The 18,577-nt window shown below is 36.3% G+C and overlaps 1 protein-coding gene across 1 annotated transcript in view; it reads right to left on the bottom strand.

Annotated features, from left to right (window-relative positions):
• drosha (drosha ribonuclease III) overlaps window positions 1–18,577 on the bottom strand; it is a 210,356-nt gene that overhangs the window by 105,992 nt on the left and 85,787 nt on the right. The window contains exons 18-20 of the mRNA XM_036125221.1: window positions 15,854–15,992; window positions 13,786–13,846; window positions 13,459–13,518 (exon numbers count right to left, since the gene is read on the bottom strand). Coding sequence (XP_035981114.1) covers window positions 13,459–13,518; window positions 13,786–13,846; window positions 15,854–15,992 — 260 coding nt within the window. The remainder of the gene's footprint in view (window positions 1–13,458; window positions 13,519–13,785; window positions 13,847–15,853; window positions 15,993–18,577) is intronic.

Here is an 18,577-nt window from a genome sequence, read left to right as displayed (position 1 = left end):
ACTTTATGTAGTTAGTGTTTAAAAATCTGATTAAAACATCATAAAATAAACTGTGAGAGCAATATTTAGCCCATATAAGCCAATAAGCTTTCTCTGGTGTCTGTGCTGGAGCTTCTTTTTGCCAAGTTCTTCCCATCACCAGCAGTTTCTCTGTGCTTGCTGAAGAAGAACATCTGTATACCATAATACTGCCACCATCGTGCTTCACCAGGTTTTTCACCGCACACAGTATTTTGAACTCAGTGCAAACGTTCAGGCCAACTTCTTACTTCTTCTCAGCAATGCAAAAAGGGAACTAAAAGTAAGTAAAAGTTTCTTGAAATTAGTGTATTTGTCCTTGATTTGACGAGCTAAATAAGATTATTTGCCAATGAAATGAGTGTTTTTACCCCTAAAATAAGATAATTAGATATCCTACACTTGAAATATGATGATGGAGATGAATTGTTCCTATTTTAAGTGCAAAAATCTTATTCCACTGGCAAATAGTCTTATTTACCTTCTCTAATTAAGGAAAAATACATTGATTTTAAGGAAATTTCACTTACTTTTAGTTCCCTTTTAGCAGTGAGAGCCATTAGGAGGGCTGAGTTTCCCCCCCCCCAAAAAACAAACAAAAGTCAAAGTACTGTAAGGAAACTGCAGTTTTTTTTTTTTTTTTAGGTGGATTTCATAATAATAGACAGTATCAGTACGAGTCATAGGAAATATTTTAAATCCTCGCTTGTCTGGTCATTTTACACTGCAAAAACGGGACTAGAAATAAGTAAAATGTTCTTAAAATGAGTGTATCTGTCCTTGATTTGAGCAGGTAAATAAAATAATTTGCCAATGGAATAACATCATCTTGTTTCAGGTGCATATGTCTAATTATCTTGTTTTAGGGGTCAAAATACTCATTCCATTGGCAGATTTACCTGCTCAAATCAAGGATAAATACATTAACTTTAAGAACATTTTACTTATTCTTAGATCAGTTTTTGCAGTGTAAACACTGAAAACTGTAAAAAAAAAAAAAAAAAAAAGGGGGGCGGGGGGGTAAAAAAATAAAAAGGCTTCATCCTGCACCACCTGAACCACGGCAGGAAGCCGTCTGTGGACTTCGGCCCGGCCTTGGACACCACAAACCCAGACATCCTCCACCAGGAGCTCACGGTGCTGTCAGCAGATCACCAGCTTCCTGAACAATCACCGCCGGCGTCCCCCAGGGTTGTGTGTTCCCCCCCTTCCCTCTTCCGTCTGTCCTGTCTGTGAAACTCCGGAAGTGCCCAGATGGCGGCGCTGTCATCGGTCTGATCCAGGGCGGTGAAGAGGTCCTGCAGACAGGAAGTGGGCCGGCTGGTCCGCCGGTGCCGTCCAGAAATGTAACCCCTCAAGGTAGTGGAGGTAAGGATCATCAACGGTGACGATCATCAATCCTCCATCCAGGAGCCGTACAAGTCCAGAGAAAAGGCTGCCGACATCTCTGCAGACCCCACACACACTGTTCAGACTTCTACCTGCAGGTCGGCGCTATAGAGCTAAAACCAGCTGCCAGAGACGGTTCCTTCCCCCTCCGGCTGTAGATCTGCTTAACGATTAAGAGGCCGAGCACCCAGACCCATACACTGCAAAGAATACTAAAAGGAAGTAACATTTTGTTGAAATAAGTGTATTTGAGCAGGTAAATAAGATTATCTGCCAATGGAATGGGTATTTTGACCCCTAAAACAAGATAATTAGATATATGCACTTGAAACAAGATGATGTAGATCAGTTGTTCCTATTTTAAGTACAAAAATCGTATGTAATCACTGGCAGGTGATCTTATTTACCTGGTCAAATCAAGAACAAATACACTCATTTCAAGAAAACTGAACATCCCTTTAGTTCCCTTTTTGCAGGGTACAATGCTTACACTGCAAAAACGGAACTAAAAATAAGCCAAATTTTCTTGAGATGAGTGTATTTGTTCTTGATTTGAGCAGGTAAAAAAGATGATTTGCCAATGGAATGAGATTTTTGCACTTAAAATAGGAACGATTGAGCTCCATCATCTTATTTAGAGGGCAGAATATCTAATTATCTCATTTCAGGGCTCAAAATACTCATTCCATTGGCAGATCATGTTATTTACCTGCTCAAATCAAGAACAAATACACTCATTTCAGGAATATTTAACTTATTTTTAGTTCCGTTTTTTGCAGTTTATTTGCAACAATTCATGTCTCTTTTGTTTAAGATGTGCATTTTATTTTTTAGTAGAGAAATATTTGTTGTATATCGTATTTAATTTAGAAAATAATAGAATAGCCTTTATTGTCCACAAAAGTTTTAATTGAGAGGAAAGTGTAACCAAAGCCAGATTCTTTGTGGTATGAAGCATCTGATTCTAAAAATGTGCTTCAAGGCTTCAATATATTCACATTCAATGATGGAAAAACAGCCTTTTTGTTGCCATTATTTTGTCAAAAATAAATAAATAAATGGAAAGAAGCTAAACACAGTCTGACATCACCTGCTTAAAAGTAAAGAAAGTTCTGCTGCACTGCTCCAAAACTGCACAGCAAAGACCAAAAAACCCTCCATTGGGTTTCACACTCCGCGGTCCTGCGTCCGCCAGTGTCTCCAAGATAACCTAATTAGGTCTCCATCACGGTTCTCCAGCCATCCTGGCCCGCGTTGGATCCAAGAAACGGCCGAGGACGCTTCAGCGGTTCCACAGCTGGGTTCTGCGGCGAGCGGCTTCCATTTTCATTACGCCGCCGCCTCTCTGTAACCGCTGCGTGTCATTTGATTTCATCTGAATTAAAAACAGGCCATTTCGTTCAGTCATTTCCAATCAGCGCTAAGAGAGGTAAGCAGGTGGCGTCCTGCTTTGTTTTGGGTTTTTTTCCGCCTGTTCTTGTTGTCGCTTTCAAACCCCACGTGAGCTCCATTTGCTCAGGGATGGAAGAAAACCTGGAATAAACACTCGGAGTAATTGGAAATAATTACCTTGGAGACGCTGTTTGAAAGTATCAGCTGGATTGTGTAGATTGGGACGTTTTTTTTTTTTTTACATTAATCTGATTGAGGCTGTTTGAAAGTTTAAACTATCTAAAGTTTTCCAGCCAAAGTGAGAGCATTTCTCAACCTTTAGGCTTAAAAAATAAAAACAATAGTTGTTTTTTTTTGTCTGAAAATAAGAACTTTGCGTCTGAAGACATTTATCTTTAATAATTAGCTGGATTGAGTAGAATGGGACATTTTTTTTTAGATAAATCTGATTGAGGCTGTTTGAAAGTTTTAACTATCTAAAGTTTTCCAGCCAAACAGACCATTTCTCAACCTTTAGGCTTAAAAAATAACAAATAAAAACAATAGTTGTTTTTTTCTTTGTCTGAAAATAAGAACTTTGTGTCTGAAGACATTTATCGTTAACAATTAGCTGGATTGAGTAGAATGGGACGTTTTTTTTTTTTTTTTAGATAAATCTGATTGAGGCTGTTTGAAAGTTTAAACTATCTAAAGTTTTCCAGCCAAAGTGAGAGCATTTCTCAACCTTTAGGCTTAAAAAATAAAAACACTAGTTGGGTTTTTTTTGTCTGAAAATAAGAACTTTGCGTCTGAAGACATTTATCTTTAATAATTAGCTGGATTGAGTAGAATGGGACATTTTTTTTAGATAAATCTGATTGAGGCTGTTTGAAAGTTTTAACTATCTAAAGTTTTCCAGCCAAACAGACCATTTCTCAACCTTTAGGCTTAAAAAATAACAAATAAAAACAATAGTTGTTTTTTTCTTTGTCTGAAAATAAGAACTTTGTGTCTGAAGACATTTATCGTTAACAATTAGCTGGATTGAGTAGAATGGGACGTTTTTTTTTTTTTTTTTAGATAAATCTGATTGAGGCTGTTTGAAAGTTTAAACTATCTAAAGTTTTCCAGCCAAACTGAGACCATTTCTCAACATTTAGGCTTAAAAATAAATAAAAACAATAGTTGTTTTTTTGTCTGAAAATAAGAACTTTGCGTCTGAAGACATTTATCGTTAATAATTAGCTGGATTGAGTAGATTGGGACGTTTTTGTTTTTTTTACATAAATCTGATTGAGGCTGTTTGAAAGTTTTAACTATCTAAAGTTTTCCAGCCAAACTGAGACCATTTCTGAACCTTTAGGCTTAAAAAATAACAAATAAAAACAATAGTTGTTTTTATTCTTTGTCTGAAAATAAGAACTTTGTGTCTGAAGACATTTATCGTTAACAATTAGCTGGTTTGAGTAGAGTGGGACGTTTTTGTTTTTTAGATAAATCTGATTGAGGCTGTTTGAAAGTTTTAACTATCTAAAGTTTTCCAGCCAAACTGAGACCATTTCTGAACCTTTAGGCTTAAAAAAAAAAAAAAAAATCAATAGTTGTTTTTTTTTGTCTGAAAATAAGAACTTTGCGTCTGAGGACATTTATCTTTAATAATTAGCTGGATTGAGTAGATTGGGACATTTTTTTTTTTTTTTAGATAAATCTGATTGAGGCTGTTTGGAAGTTTTAACTATCTAAAGTTTTCCAGCCAAACTGAGACCATTTCTGAACCTTTAGGCTTAAAAAAATAAAAAATAATCAATAGTTGTTTTTTTTTGTCTGAAAATAAGAACTTTGCGTCTGAGGACATTTATCTTTAATAATTAGCTGGATTGAGTAGAATGGGACGTTTTTTTTTTTTTTTAGATAAATCTGATTGAGGCTGTTTGAAAGTTTAAACTATCTAAAGTTTTCCAGCCAAAGTGAGAGCATTTCTCAACCTTTAGGCTTAAAAAATAAAAACAATAGTTGTTTTTTTTTGTCTGAAAATAAGAACTTTGCGTCTGAAGACATTTATCTTTAATAATTAGCTGGATTGAGTAGAATGGGACATTTTTTTTTAGATAAATCTGATTGAGGCTGTTTGAAAGTTTTAACTATCTAAAGTTTTCCAGCCAAACAGACCATTTCTCAACCTTTAGGCTTAAAAAATAACAAATAAAAACAATAGTTGTTTTTTTCTTTGTCTGAAAATAAGAACTTTGTGTCTGAAGACATTTATCGTTAACAATTAGCTGGATTGAGTAGAATGGGACGTTTTTTTTTTTTTTTTAGATAAATCTGATTGAGGCTGTTTGAAAGTTTAAACTATCTAAAGTTTTCCAGCCAAACTGAGACCATTTCTCAACATTTAGGCTTAAAAATAAATAAAAACAATAGTTGTTTTTTTGTCTGAAAATAAGAACTTTGCGTCTGAAGACATTTATCGTTAATAATTAGCTGGATTGAGTAGATTGGGACGTTTTTGTTTTTTTTACATAAATCTGATTGAGGCTGTTTGAAAGTTTTAACTATCTAAAGTTTTCCAGCCAAACTGAGACCATTTCTGAACCTTTAGGCTTAAAAAATAACAAATAAAAAAAAATAGTTGTTTTTATTCTTTGTCTGAAAATAAGAACTTTGTGTCTGAAGACATTTATCGTTAACAATTAGCTGGATTGAGTAGAGTGGGACGTTTTTGTTTTTTAGATAAATCTGATTGAGGCTGTTTGAAAGTTTTAACTATCTAAAGTTTTCCAGCCAAACTGAGACCATTTCTGAACCTTTAGGCTTAAAAAAAAAAAAAAAAATCAATAGTTGTTTTTTTTTGTCTGAAAATAAGAACTTTGCGTCTGAGGACATTTATCTTTAATAATTAGCTGGATTGAGTAGATTGGGACATTTTATTTTTTTTTAGATAAATCTGATTGAGGCTGTTTGGAAGTTTTAACTATCTAAAGTTTTCCAGCCAAACTGAGACCATTTCTGAACCTTTAGGCTTAAAAAAATAAAAAATAATCAATAGTTGTTTTTTTTTGTCTGAAAATAAGAACTTTGCGTCTGAGGACATTTATCTTTAATAATTAGCTGGATTGAGTAGAATGGGACGTTTTTTTTTTTTTTTAGATAAATCTGATTGAGGCTGTTTGAAAGTTTAAACTATCTAAAGTTTTCCAGCCAAAGTGAGAGCATTTCTCAACCTTTAGGCTTAAAAAATAAAAACAATAGTTGTTTTTTTTTGTCTGAAAATAAGAACTTTGCGTCTGAAGACATTTATCTTTAATAATTAGCTGGATTGAGTAGAATGGGACATTTTTTTTTAGATAAATCTGATTGAGGCTGTTTGAAAGTTTTAACTATCTAAAGTTTTCCAGCCAAACAGACCATTTCTCAACCTTTAGGCTTAAAAAATAACAAATAAAAACAATAGTTGTTTTTTTCTTTGTCTGAAAATAAGAACTTTGTGTCTGAAGACATTTATCGTTAACAATTAGCTGGATTGAGTAGAATGGGACGTTTTTTTTTTTTTTAGATAAATCTGATTGAGGCTGTTTGAAAGTTTAAACTATCTAAAGTTTTCCAGCCAAACTGAGACCATTTCTCAACATTTAGGCTTAAAAATAAATAAAAACAATAGTTGTTTTTTTGTCTGAAAATAAGAACTTTGCGTCTGAAGACATTTATCGTTAATAATTAGCTGGATTGAGTAGATTGGGACGTTTTTGTTTTTTTTACATAAATCTGATTGAGGCTGTTTGAAAGTTTTAACTATCTAAAGTTTTCCAGCCAAACTGAGACCATTTCTGAACCTTTAGGCTTAAAAAATAACAAATAAAAAAAAATAGTTGTTTTTATTCTTTGTCTGAAAATAAGAACTTTGTGTCTGAAGACATTTATCGTTAACAATTAGCTGGATTGAGTAGAGTGGGACGTTTTTGTTTTTTAGATAAATCTGATTGAGGCTGTTTGAAAGTTTTAACTATCTAAAGTTTTCCAGCCAAACTGAGACCATTTCTGAACCTTTAGGCTTAAAAAAAAAAAAAAAAATCAATAGTTGTTTTTTTTTGTCTGAAAATAAGAACTTTGCGTCTGAGGACATTTATCTTTAATAATTAGCTGGATTGAGTAGATTGGGACATTTTATTTTTTTTTAGATAAATCTGATTGAGGCTGTTTGGAAGTTTTAACTATCTAAAGTTTTCCAGCCAAACTGAGACCATTTCTGAACCTTTAGGCTTAAAAAAAAAAAAAAAATCAATAGTTGTTTTTTTTTGTCTGAAAATAAGAACTTTGCGTCTGAGGACATTTATCTTTAATAATTAGCTGGATTGAGTAGATTGGGACATTTTTTTTTTTTTTTAGATAAATCTGATTGAGGCTGTTTGGAAGTTTTAACTATCTAAAGTTTTCCAGCCAAACTGAGACCATTTCTGAACCTTTAGGCTTAAAAAATAACAAATAAAAACAATAGTTGTTTTTTTTGTCTCAAAATAAGAACTTTGTGTCTGAAGAAATTTATTGTTAATAATTAGCTGGATTTAGTAGATTGAGACGTTTTTGTTTTTTAGATAAATCTGATTGAGGCTGTTTGGAAGTTTAAATTATTTAAGGTTTTTCCAGCAAAACTGAGACCATTTCTCAACCTTTAGGCTTAAAAAATAAAAACAATAGTTGTTTTTTTTGTCTGAAAATAAGAACTTTGCGTCTGAAGACATTTGTCTTTAATAATTAGCTGGATTGAGTAGATTGGGACATTTTTTTTTTTTAGATAAATCTGATTGAGGCTGTTTGAAAGTTTTAACTATCTAAAGTTTTCCAGCCAAACTGAGACCATTTCTGAACCTTTAGGCTTAAAAAATAAAAAATAAAAACCATAGTTGGTTTTTTTTGTCTGAAAATAAGAACTTTGCGTCTGAAGACATTTATCTTTAATAATTATGACTAATTCAAAATATTACCTGAACATGAATGACTTTCAGGGAGTGGAAAAAAAGGGTATTTTTCAGAGAAGGATTGCACTTGGATTTATTTTTTTTACATCATCTGCCGATCTTGTGGGTCCCCTCTGTTCGGCACCGACTCCCCCCCGCCCCCCCGCCCCCCCTGCACGTTTGGGGCTGTCCGCATGTGCAAAATGTTCTTTTGGCTGCTGGACAGCAGAGGCGCGCGCAGCCTCCAAGGGCAACGTGCACGAGGCAGCTGGCTGGATCCGCTGTAGCCATTTAACTGGACAAGGGGCTGATAAATAATTCAGAGGGCCAGAGCGCAGGCCAAGCATGTCTCGTCAGACGCTAACAATCAAAGAAGTGAGGCAGAGGAGGGCAGGAGAAGAGGAGGAGGGCGCCTAAACATACCCAGAGATATCCGGAGAAACAGAGGCTAACTGACCTCCTTGTAACTCTGTTCTTGCTGCATAAGGAGCTGTAGGAGTCTGTGTACCAGAGTGAGCTCCTATTAGACCGTAATCCTCGGCGCCCACTGATGTGGAAGTGTTAGCGATGCGGGCTACAAATTATATTTTTGTGATAGCAGCTGCTTTGTTGGATAAAAACCTTTTTTTTTTTTTTGAAGCAGCAGCGATACATAATGTCAGAGATTAATAATGCAGTGTGCAAAAGATCTAGACCAAACCTGGTGTCTTTACATTTCCCTTCCAAGCCAACGGACTTTGCTTAAATCCTCCAAAGTGGTCTGGATCAGCGGTTCTTCAGGCTTTCTGCAGATCTTTTGGGCTGTTGTTTGGACTTTGGCTGGTTTTCCTCCCAATTTTTCGTGCATATATACCTGTTCCTGATCACGACAGCTCATCAGGCAGCTCATGGATGAGCTGCAGATCTCTGCAGCTCCTCCAGAGTTACCATGGACTTCTCTGCTGCTCTCCTTGCCCAGCCTCTCTGTTTACACAAACAACCATGTTGTTTGCAGTTGCTAAAGACAATTATTGTATGTAATGTTTTTATTGTGTTAATGGCCAATTATGGGTTTATCAACAGTCTGATTCATGAAGTTCACAAGATGCTGAAAACAAACCTGCATGTTGGCGTTTTAATGTTTAGACACTAGTGCCCCCTTTTGGCCTTAAGGTGAAATTCCAGAAAGTTATTCCCAGGAACCGGTGAACGTCGTGTTTAGAACATCACATGGTGCTGATACGAGCAGAGTTGCGGTAGATTGGAAACAGATCTTGTGGACAGAGGGAGCCGGCTTAAAGCTGAGGACAAACTCCAGTTTTTGCTTAACCCCCAAATTCCACATTCCCAGCAATTTCACCCAATGTTACCGTCAAAATACGGAAAAAGTACAATTTTCTACTCCGTTCCGATCCATCGGACTCTAGCCGGGTCAAGCTCCACAATTACAACCGTATGAAACAGGAAAAAGTACGCAAACGACATCCGGTTTGTCCAAGTAAAATAGGGTAATGAGAGATCGGTAACTATACATTACAACATCTGTTTTTAAATATTCCCAATAAAGCCATAAATTGGATGCAAACTACTGGTTTCTCACCAAACATGGAAGCCGATTTTTTATTTGATATATACAGGCTTTGGATATGAATACAAAAACATATACTTATCTATACTTGACGGAAGTAAAACTATGCAGAGTCGATGTATAATCAGTAACAGAGAACTTTTAGGACGTTGTTAAAAGGATAAATGAGAAGTTTGTTTTGTTTCCGTCTTCTTTATGTCCCCTTTTTTTATGGAGTGAACTCGTACATCTCATGAACTCAAGAGCGTAGCCAGACGGAGAGACCGCGGATGTAGAAGGCGTTGCTTTTAACGCAGGGTCCTTGCGCAAGTCTTGAAAGTCTTAATAAGTATGGAATTTTGAAACACTGTTTTCCAGACCTTGAAAAGTCTTGAATTTTGTGTGGAAGTCTTAATAAAGTATGTGGTAGAATTTTACAGTATGCTCAAAGGCATTGTGAAATGAGAAATAGGAAGGTAGGCTATAAAACTATAATTTCACTAACTGGTCACGTACTGTATTAGCCTAATGGAATCAAACACTTGTTTGATGTGAAATTCATGTACTTGTGATTTTCATGTTTTAAAACGTTTTCATCAGTAAAAGCCTAATTTACTGTGAATAATGCATTTGTTCATTGAATACTAGCCTATAAAAATTAACATTTCTAATAAACAGTTTGTACAATCTCAACCAATGAAGTAGGCAGTAGGCACACAAGTATACAAGTACATAAAGTTAAGGTCTTGGGGGAAAAAAAGATCAGTTTTAAAAAAGTCTGGAATTTTAATTTGGAAAAAGAGCAAGCACCCTTTTAACGGACTCACGAAGGCGGTCTAGAAGGAAATATGGGGGTAACAGAAGTTTTCATCAACGTTTTTAATGCCCATGTTGAAGTATTGCATTACAAAAATGGTTGATGGAAACAGCAAAATTCGAATTAACTCACTAAAATTCGCTAAAACCTTTTTACGCTCGCTTGAGGTGGTTTTTGACTTTTTCCCAATAACAGCAAAAGCTCTCAAGAGGAGATGGAAACAAAGTTCTTTCCTCACATGACTGATCAGCTGTTTCTGCTAGCGCCGTCTTCCTGGATGTTCCCATAATTTTCTTTTTTGGTGACATGTTAAAAGTTCACTCAAAATTCGCATTAGAATTAGATGGAAACACAGCAATAGAATATTCTCATACATCGTTTTCTTGGATGTGATTTGCCCGTCATTTTCTTGTTGGATTGCTTGATTGGATGAAGCTATAAAAAAAAAAATTAAATGGCCTCTTGCAAATGGACAGGCTCAGTATTCAGCCATTTGATTCAGGTGTGCAACGATGCATCCTAAAGTTGCAACTCTACTAAGTGGACTTGCAGACCCTAGACGTAATTTCATTTCTCAACAACTTTTAAGACCATCAATAACTGCCTCAGCCATCATGGTTTATGAGTTGATTAGCATAAACAATGAAGATTTAAGCCGCCTAAAACCTTTGTTACGTATCCCTTTTTCTCAGTTTCATGGAGCTTGTGCTTCTCTGATAAAGCAAGACAAGTCAAGGCCTGTCATTTAGTTGGCGTGTAACCCATCTATGTGAGGACAGTACTTATTTTTACCGTTTTGTTTCACACTTGATCCATGGGTACCTCAGTAAACGGCATTATATTAGAAAATATGACTAAGTGCATTTACTCTGTGCTCTTTAGCCGTTGCTCTGCTAATGTAACTGAAGTAGCCGGGTTGATAGAGGGTGGATAAGTGGGCAGATAAAATTTATTTTTTAAACAGCAGCTTGTGGTTGTAAGATTCTGACTGGATCCAGCACCGTAATACTTTACTGTCGCTTTTATTGTTACTACATTAAAACCACTAAATATAACGATATATTCGATCCCTGTTGTCCATTACTGGTTTACAGTCCATCCTCTCTCAATGTCCAGATGATGGATGGAAGAGAAGTCGGGGAGATGTGCAAACGGAGAGTTATAGTTGTAGAACTGGACCAGAACCTCCTCTCTGACCCGTCTGCTGGGTTCCTTTGGCTAGGACTATGTTAAACACGGATGGATTCTAGTAACGATGTTGGCTACATTTTTATTTTATTTAGGGGAATCAAAGCAAAGGGGAGAAAGTACATGTTTTCCAAGGGTCCATAAGTGCCAAGAAACACGAGCAAGCATGTTCCATTAGCAGATGAATGATATCTGAAGGGGTTATATTTAAGAATAAACAAAAACCCGAAGACAAATATATGTGAGACGCACTGATCTTCAGCTGATCCTATGTTAGAGAACAAGTTTGGGGCTAAAATCACTTTAAGAATCACCTTCTCAATGCTAAAGTACTATTATTTAGTATTTTTCAGTCTCAACTAAAGAAAAGTGGGAAAAAGTTATGTCTTTGTGCCAAAACTTCTAAAGATCCAGCTTATTACTGGTTTTCTGGTAGGTTGCCTCTTCACACTGCAAAAAGGGAACTAAAAGTAAGCAAAATTTTGATTTGAGCGGCTAAATAAGACTATTTGCCGGTGGAATACGTATTTTTACCCCTATAATAAGATAATTAGATATCATGCAATAAGATGATGCCGATGAAATATTCTTATTTTAAGTGCAAAACTCTTATTCGATTGGCAAATAGTCTTATTTAGCTGCTCAAATACACTAATACAAAACATTTTTTACTTTTTAGGCCTGAATTAGTCATAATTTCTAGTTAGGAAGCTTAAGAGACCAGAAACAATATTAATAATATTATACACTGCAAAAACGGTACTAAAAATAAGTAAAATATTCTTAAAATGTGTGTATTTTTCCTTGATTTGAGCAGGTAAATAAGATCATCTGCCAATAGAATAAGATTTTTGCACTTAAAATAGGAACAATTCATCTCCATCATCTTATTTAAAGTGCAGTATATCTAATTATCTTATTTTAGGGGTCAAAATACTCATTCCATTGGCAGATAATCTTATTTACCTGCTCAAATCTAGGACAAAAACACAAATTTTAAGAACATTTTACTTATTTTTAGATACGTTTTTGCAATGTATTTTCTGAAAATGACCCAGAGCTGCTCATCTCGCCCCAAGGAAGGGGACATTTGTCCGTCAAATCGTACCTGATTTTACAATTCGGAAATGAAAGTTACTTAAAGTTATTATGTGATTTAAATAAATAACATCCACACATCATATATAGTTAAAAGACAACACCCAAAGCGGGATCAGACGTTTAGTTGATCAGTGTTTTATAAAAATTGGAGAAAATATCCATTTAAATTGACTTGCATTCAACATTTGAGCATTTCTATGGTTGATTATCTTCATAAACCATCAAAAAAAACACAACTACCAATGGGAATAAACTGAACAGTTACATCTCTGTGAAATGGTTCATTCATAGGCAGAAAATGCAAGTTGCCTGGGAAAAGATTTGCAATGCATGGGTAAAAGAATAGGGGAGTGTTGGAGCCAGAGCTAAAAAGGATCGGGTCGTGGACCGATAATATGAGCAATGAAGAAGCCCACGTCCAAAGAAAAACTATGAAAGACCTTCAGAAAGTTTCAAGAAATGATAATTAGGTCCACTTCAGAAGATTAAAGGAAAGTCTGGCTGCTTTGAAGAAAAAGGAAAAGAACTGACTCAAAGCTTTTGTGCTGAACTGGATATTTTAGTGATTAATTGTGAGGAATTTGCTCCTTTTTGGCTAAAAAAAAAAAAAGCCACTGTGCTTCTCTTTTGCAGCATTTTCTCATCTCAGAGGGATTGGTGTTGGTACAGTAAGCAGACAGGGAGAATATATATATAAAAAATGAGCAGTATGCTTAGGTTAGTGCTGGGCAGCAACGCCTGCACTCACCTGGGAGTCAATAACACAGTCAGCAATTCACGGCAGCTAATTGAAAGTTGTCACAGAGAATTTCTGGCTGTTGAAGTAAAGTGGGGGCTGAGGTTGGGGGTCCAATTACCAGTGAATCAGCGTCTTAAATGAGGCGAAAGTATGGAGAAAAGCGCGGCAATGAGACGGGGGAAGACAAGCAGACAATGAGGAAAAAGACGATGGAAATGGAGCGAGGAGGTGAGAAGAAGAGGGGGGGGAAAAAAACAAGAAGAAAGGCCGACAGTGTTGTAGTCGGCTTCAATTAGCGCTCGCGTCTATCAAAGATGTGCCAGCGCCGTCTCACCTGGTGAGGAACTCGACAACAGCATCGCCCAGGAACTCCAGTCTCTCGTTGTGATTGATCCTGGAGGTGGAGAGGGGGGGAGGGGAAAGAAAATGAAATAGGTGGAGACGTGAGAGAATAACTCCGGCTCACATCCAGTCATGAGCAGCCGTTGCCCTTAAAATTAGCTCATTTCAAGTCCCCCCTGAGATACGCCTCCGTCCCACGGCTAGAGTTAATTTTCTTGTCAGCGGGCCCGCCGGGCGTATTAATCACACAAATCGCCCGTTCTGATTGCGCCTGTGGTCAGTGATAGTATGAGCAGATAAGAGCCAGCAGGCGGCCTACCTGGAAGGAGACGGGTCATCCTGCCCCAGACGGGACATGATGTTAATCAGCGTGTTGATTCCTGGGAAGAAAGGATCCGCCGGCAGAAAGGTTTAATGACGGAACGAAGGAGGACAGGAAAAAAAAGACCATATTTATTAAAAAAAAAACTGTATAAAAAGGGCCTCAATGAACGACATTAAATCTGACCGAACCTTTACCCTTTTAGGTCCACTAGATTTATTAGTACTACTAGGGCTGGGCGATATGGATTAAAAATTAAATCTCTGATTTTATCATACCAAATCCGATTAATTGATTTTTTCCTCCTTTTTGTTTCATAAAAAGAAATTATTTTAAAACCTTGCTTTTCATGTCAAGAATTTCGTCAGGGAGTTGACCTGGATTCAAAGTGCAACTAAAAACAAGCTGTGAAACATGCTTGTAAAACAAGATGGCCGCCGTGCCATTATAAACAATGAAAATATAACAAAACATTTGCTGCTAGTGGTATTACACATTGAGCTAAGAACAGGCTTCACTGCACTTGTGAACTTCAAACTAAGTAAAAAAAAAAAAATAAATAAGTAAATGAAGTACCTCGTATTATGGTAAAAAAAAAGTTTCTACTTAACAATATTTTGACAATATATTTGCCTAAACATATATTCAGCATCACATGCTGTTCTCTTCATGGAAACCCAATGAGTGTATTGGCAAAATAAAATCCAGATTTTCCAAAAATTAAATCTTAAAGAATTGTAAATTCGAATTAATCGATTAAATCGATTTATCGCCCAGCCCTAAGTACTACTTTGAAATAAGATGGGTAATAGCTTATAGATTTGTTAATTAATCCGTTATAACTCATTCATAAGTGTTTATTATGCATTAATTAAGGGTGAGCAAGAGACAAAACTGACTGGTTTTCGCTTAAATCTATGGTTCAACAGATTAGGCTCAATATTTGGCAAGAAGCTGGTCAGTTTGGTCTCTTGTTCACCCTTAATGAATGCAAAAATAAACCCTCATGAATGACTTATAAAGTGTTTACAGATTATTTATCATCTACAAACTATTTACGAGCCATCTATAACCAAACACGGAGAAGCAGCATTTAGTTCCTATGCTCCGCTTATCTGGAACAAACTTCCAGAAAACTATAAAAGTGCGGAAAGCCTGAGTTCTTTTAAATCAAGATTAAAAACACATCTGTTTAAAATTGCCTTTGACTGTTCTAGTTAAACAGTTTTACTGTTTTTAATGTTCTTTTTTGTTACTACATTCTATCCCTACTTGCTTTTATTCTATTTTCTATCTACATTTTATTATTTTGCTATATCTTAATCATGTAAAGCACTTTGTATTGTCTTGTACTGAATTGTGCTATATAAATAAATTTGCCTTGCCTTGCCTATAAGGAGATATTGTAAAGGGGTACTGATTTATGTTTTGCTTTACATTCTCATATATCCTCAGTATTTGGGAGAATTGCCTTTAAACAGAACGATTAGGGATGTGTTGGGTTTCCCTCAACAAGCTCCTACAGTAGTTTTTTTTCTGGAATTTGGCCCATTCCTCCTGACAGAACCGGGGATAACCGGGTCAGATCTGAAAGGCCCAATTTGTCAACTCTGCCCACAAGTTTTTATTGAAACTGAAATCAGAGCTTTATGAGAGCTAACTTGGCTTCAAGCATCTGGAAGACCCCATATTTTAACTTCCTGGTTGATGTCTTAGGGTGTTTTTTTGTAAACTCCCATATGGCTTCTTTTGTTGCCTCTGGAGGAATACCGCTTCCTCCTCTCTCACTGACCTTTCACTCAATGTCAGCAGAGCTCACAAAGCAATAAGATAAATATATCTTTCTACACTGTTTAAAAGGCACGGTAATCCAAATTCATGTAAATGTCTGACCTTTTTAAGGCTCTCATTTAGCAAACAGAAATAAATTTGGTAATCCGAACTGACCTAAAGCAGGAAAGCATTGGCCAGATTTAATGTCAGACATCGAGGTGGATAAGTTACTCGCCTTTTAATACGGTGCATTGAAATATGTGGTGTCAACTATAAATGCAATGATGCTCACCTTTTTTCCTCATGTACATGTGGTGGACCTTCCTGTCGCCATATTTGGGCTGCCGGATGCCACAGTTGGACAGCGAGTTGCGAGCGTGATCGGGATTCATGCCAAAGTTGAGGTGGTGACTGGGGTGAGTCATGGCCAGCTGAAAGGGAGCGTTAAAAACTCGTTAGTCTCTTTTTTTTTTCTCCCTTAATGTCAGAAGACCTCTCAGACTGATAAAGTCCAAACTAACTGCAGCTGTAGAGTTTTACTTCCTGTATTCAGGGGAAAATTTTAATTCCAGGCAGCCCTTCAGCACACACAGAATAGCATTTCTGGATTGCAAAAGACCAATAAAACTAATTTATAATACAGAAATATTAGCTTACTTAAAAAGTACAGTACACACACTCAACACCTTGTGTCGTCAGTACCAGGATCTGCAAAGGTTTTAGGGAAGCCAAGATGCTTTCCACTCAATTTTCTGGTAATATGCTTGCATGCAACACTCTAATAAGATAACTAAATAACCTATTGTGGCATATCCACCTCCTGGATTGTGTTAATTGATCAGATTTTCTTTTTAAGTAACTGAATTTGGTTTTCATTTGGCTGTAAGTTACAGTTTTGATAATTTTCCAATTTATGGAGCAGCCCCTTTACAAGTTTTTATTCTACAACAATTCTTTTTTTATCAGTTTCCAGGGCGGGATCTAGACGTGTCCTTAATGACCGTGATGTGTGTTATGTATGCACAGAACCAAATTGGACGGTTGAAGCAAACCTACTATATTATGCCTCTAAGGCTAGTTTATGCTGTAATGAGACATCCTAGGCTCTAGGGGGCAGCGTTGCACTCCTACACCAAAAGTACTACACCCCACTACATCTAGAAGTAGAAAAGACAGTTGTTTTCTGCATTTAAGCATCTTATTTTCTACCAAAAAGTGACAGCGTTTTCTGTCCAGGCATTGTTTTGCCAAGTATCCCTTGCAAAAGAGATTTTTAATCTCAATGGGTATTACCTGGTTAAATAAAGGATAAATAATAAAAAAAAAATTGTTAGCAATTTGTTGATCATGGTGATATTTTTTGGGCCAAATCACAAACATGTCTATATTTACAAATCTTCACCAGAAGGAGCTCTTGCTCTCCTGCAATGTTTTTCCACTCGGGACTGTCCACGCAAGTTAGAAATTTTCGTAGATGCACAGAACGGAAACTTTTGGCCACGCAGGGGGGCGTGGTAGCCAATATGAGGTAATATGGCTGCGCAGACCTCCCTTTTGTTTAAAGTATAAACCAGGCTTAAGACCTTAACAGAGGTTATTCTGGGATCAACCTGGTGAGTAGAAGGAAAGTGAGGCAACAGAGCGTCCTCATAATGTCCAGCTTGCTAATCCTGCAACGCCAGCTTCCTTGTGCATAGTCACGTTATTGCCTTAGATTTTACTCGTTAAAACCATTTAACTTGAACCGGGCAGAAACGCCAGTTGTAAAGATTTAACCGCACCATGTTGCAGTCCTCACAGTTCTTTACCCTGGAGAAGCAGCCTTCTTTTATTGTTAAGTAGGAAATTACTCTTGAGACAGAAACTATACTTTAACACACTTTAATCTAAACTAGCCAGAGGAATGATAGAGCTCCAGTACTCCCAGAAAAGTAAAAAAAGTAAAAAAATAAAAAACAACTGGACTCTTCTCCGAAGTTTGAAGACGTTTCGCTTCTTATCCAGAAAGCTTTCTCAATTCCAAATGTCTGGAGTAGTGTGGAGCTTAGACATAACATAAGAGTAGACGCGTCATTGGGCGGGTTCTGCCTATGATGCTATGCGTCAGAGCGTCCGCCATCTTTAATGTGGCAAATCTGCAGTTAGTCACTTAAACAGTATCAGAGGGACTTTAATCTCTGAATATACTTTGTATTTGTAGTATTTTTGTTTTTGTAATATTACAAGTTTATTTTCGTATCCCTTTAGTTTCATTCTCCTGAATTTATTCTCGTAAAGAATAAAAATATTTAAAATAATCTAACCTGGCCCTATTACTCCAGGAGTGAAATAATTCTGCAAACTGTGACTATTCTGGAAATGTTCCCTCTTAATTCTCATAATATGATGTTTTTATCATAACATCATCACTTTTGTGTTTGTTTGTTTTGGTTTTTTTTACTTTATTGACCTAGGACTTTTTTTTCTCATATTATTAATTTTACCTGTTTAATACTCCCCCAAAAAGTCTGTTCCTAAAGGTTCACATGTGACACGGTTTTATTAATTAATGAAGACCACAATGTTTAGATTTAACAAATTGATCCTTATATTCATAACACATACACACACAAAAAATATATATGTATATATGACCTGTGTGACTGAGAATATTCACCAGCAGCTTCAGTACTGGACTCTCATACTAATCACGATGAAGGAAAGAGTAAAACCAGGAAGTGAGAGCTCCAAATCATCATTTACATCAGCATTATAAAGAATCTAGAATGTACACTCCAATACAAGGGACTGTACGCATATGACATCAATGTTCCTTGCATGACATTGGTGAAGAATGTCTCACCATATTCTGGACGTCACTAAGCTGACCTGTTTTTATTAATCAGTCCATTTTGCCCAATCTAAGTAAGTCAGTCTCTGACGTTCACAGTGTCCGAGAGTTATCGGTTGTTTCCCAGTAACTGCTTTCTGTCAGCTCCAGCATCTGTAATCTCATAATCTTTAACATTTTAAACGG

This window comes from Fundulus heteroclitus, chromosome 21, assembly GCF_011125445.2.
Source record: "Fundulus heteroclitus isolate FHET01 chromosome 21, MU-UCD_Fhet_4.1, whole genome shotgun sequence".
NCBI classification, from domain to species: Eukaryota; Metazoa; Chordata; class Actinopteri; order Cyprinodontiformes; family Fundulidae; genus Fundulus; species Fundulus heteroclitus.
Note: the sequence above shows the minus strand (reverse complement) of the source record. Positions and strands in the feature narration are given on the sequence as shown.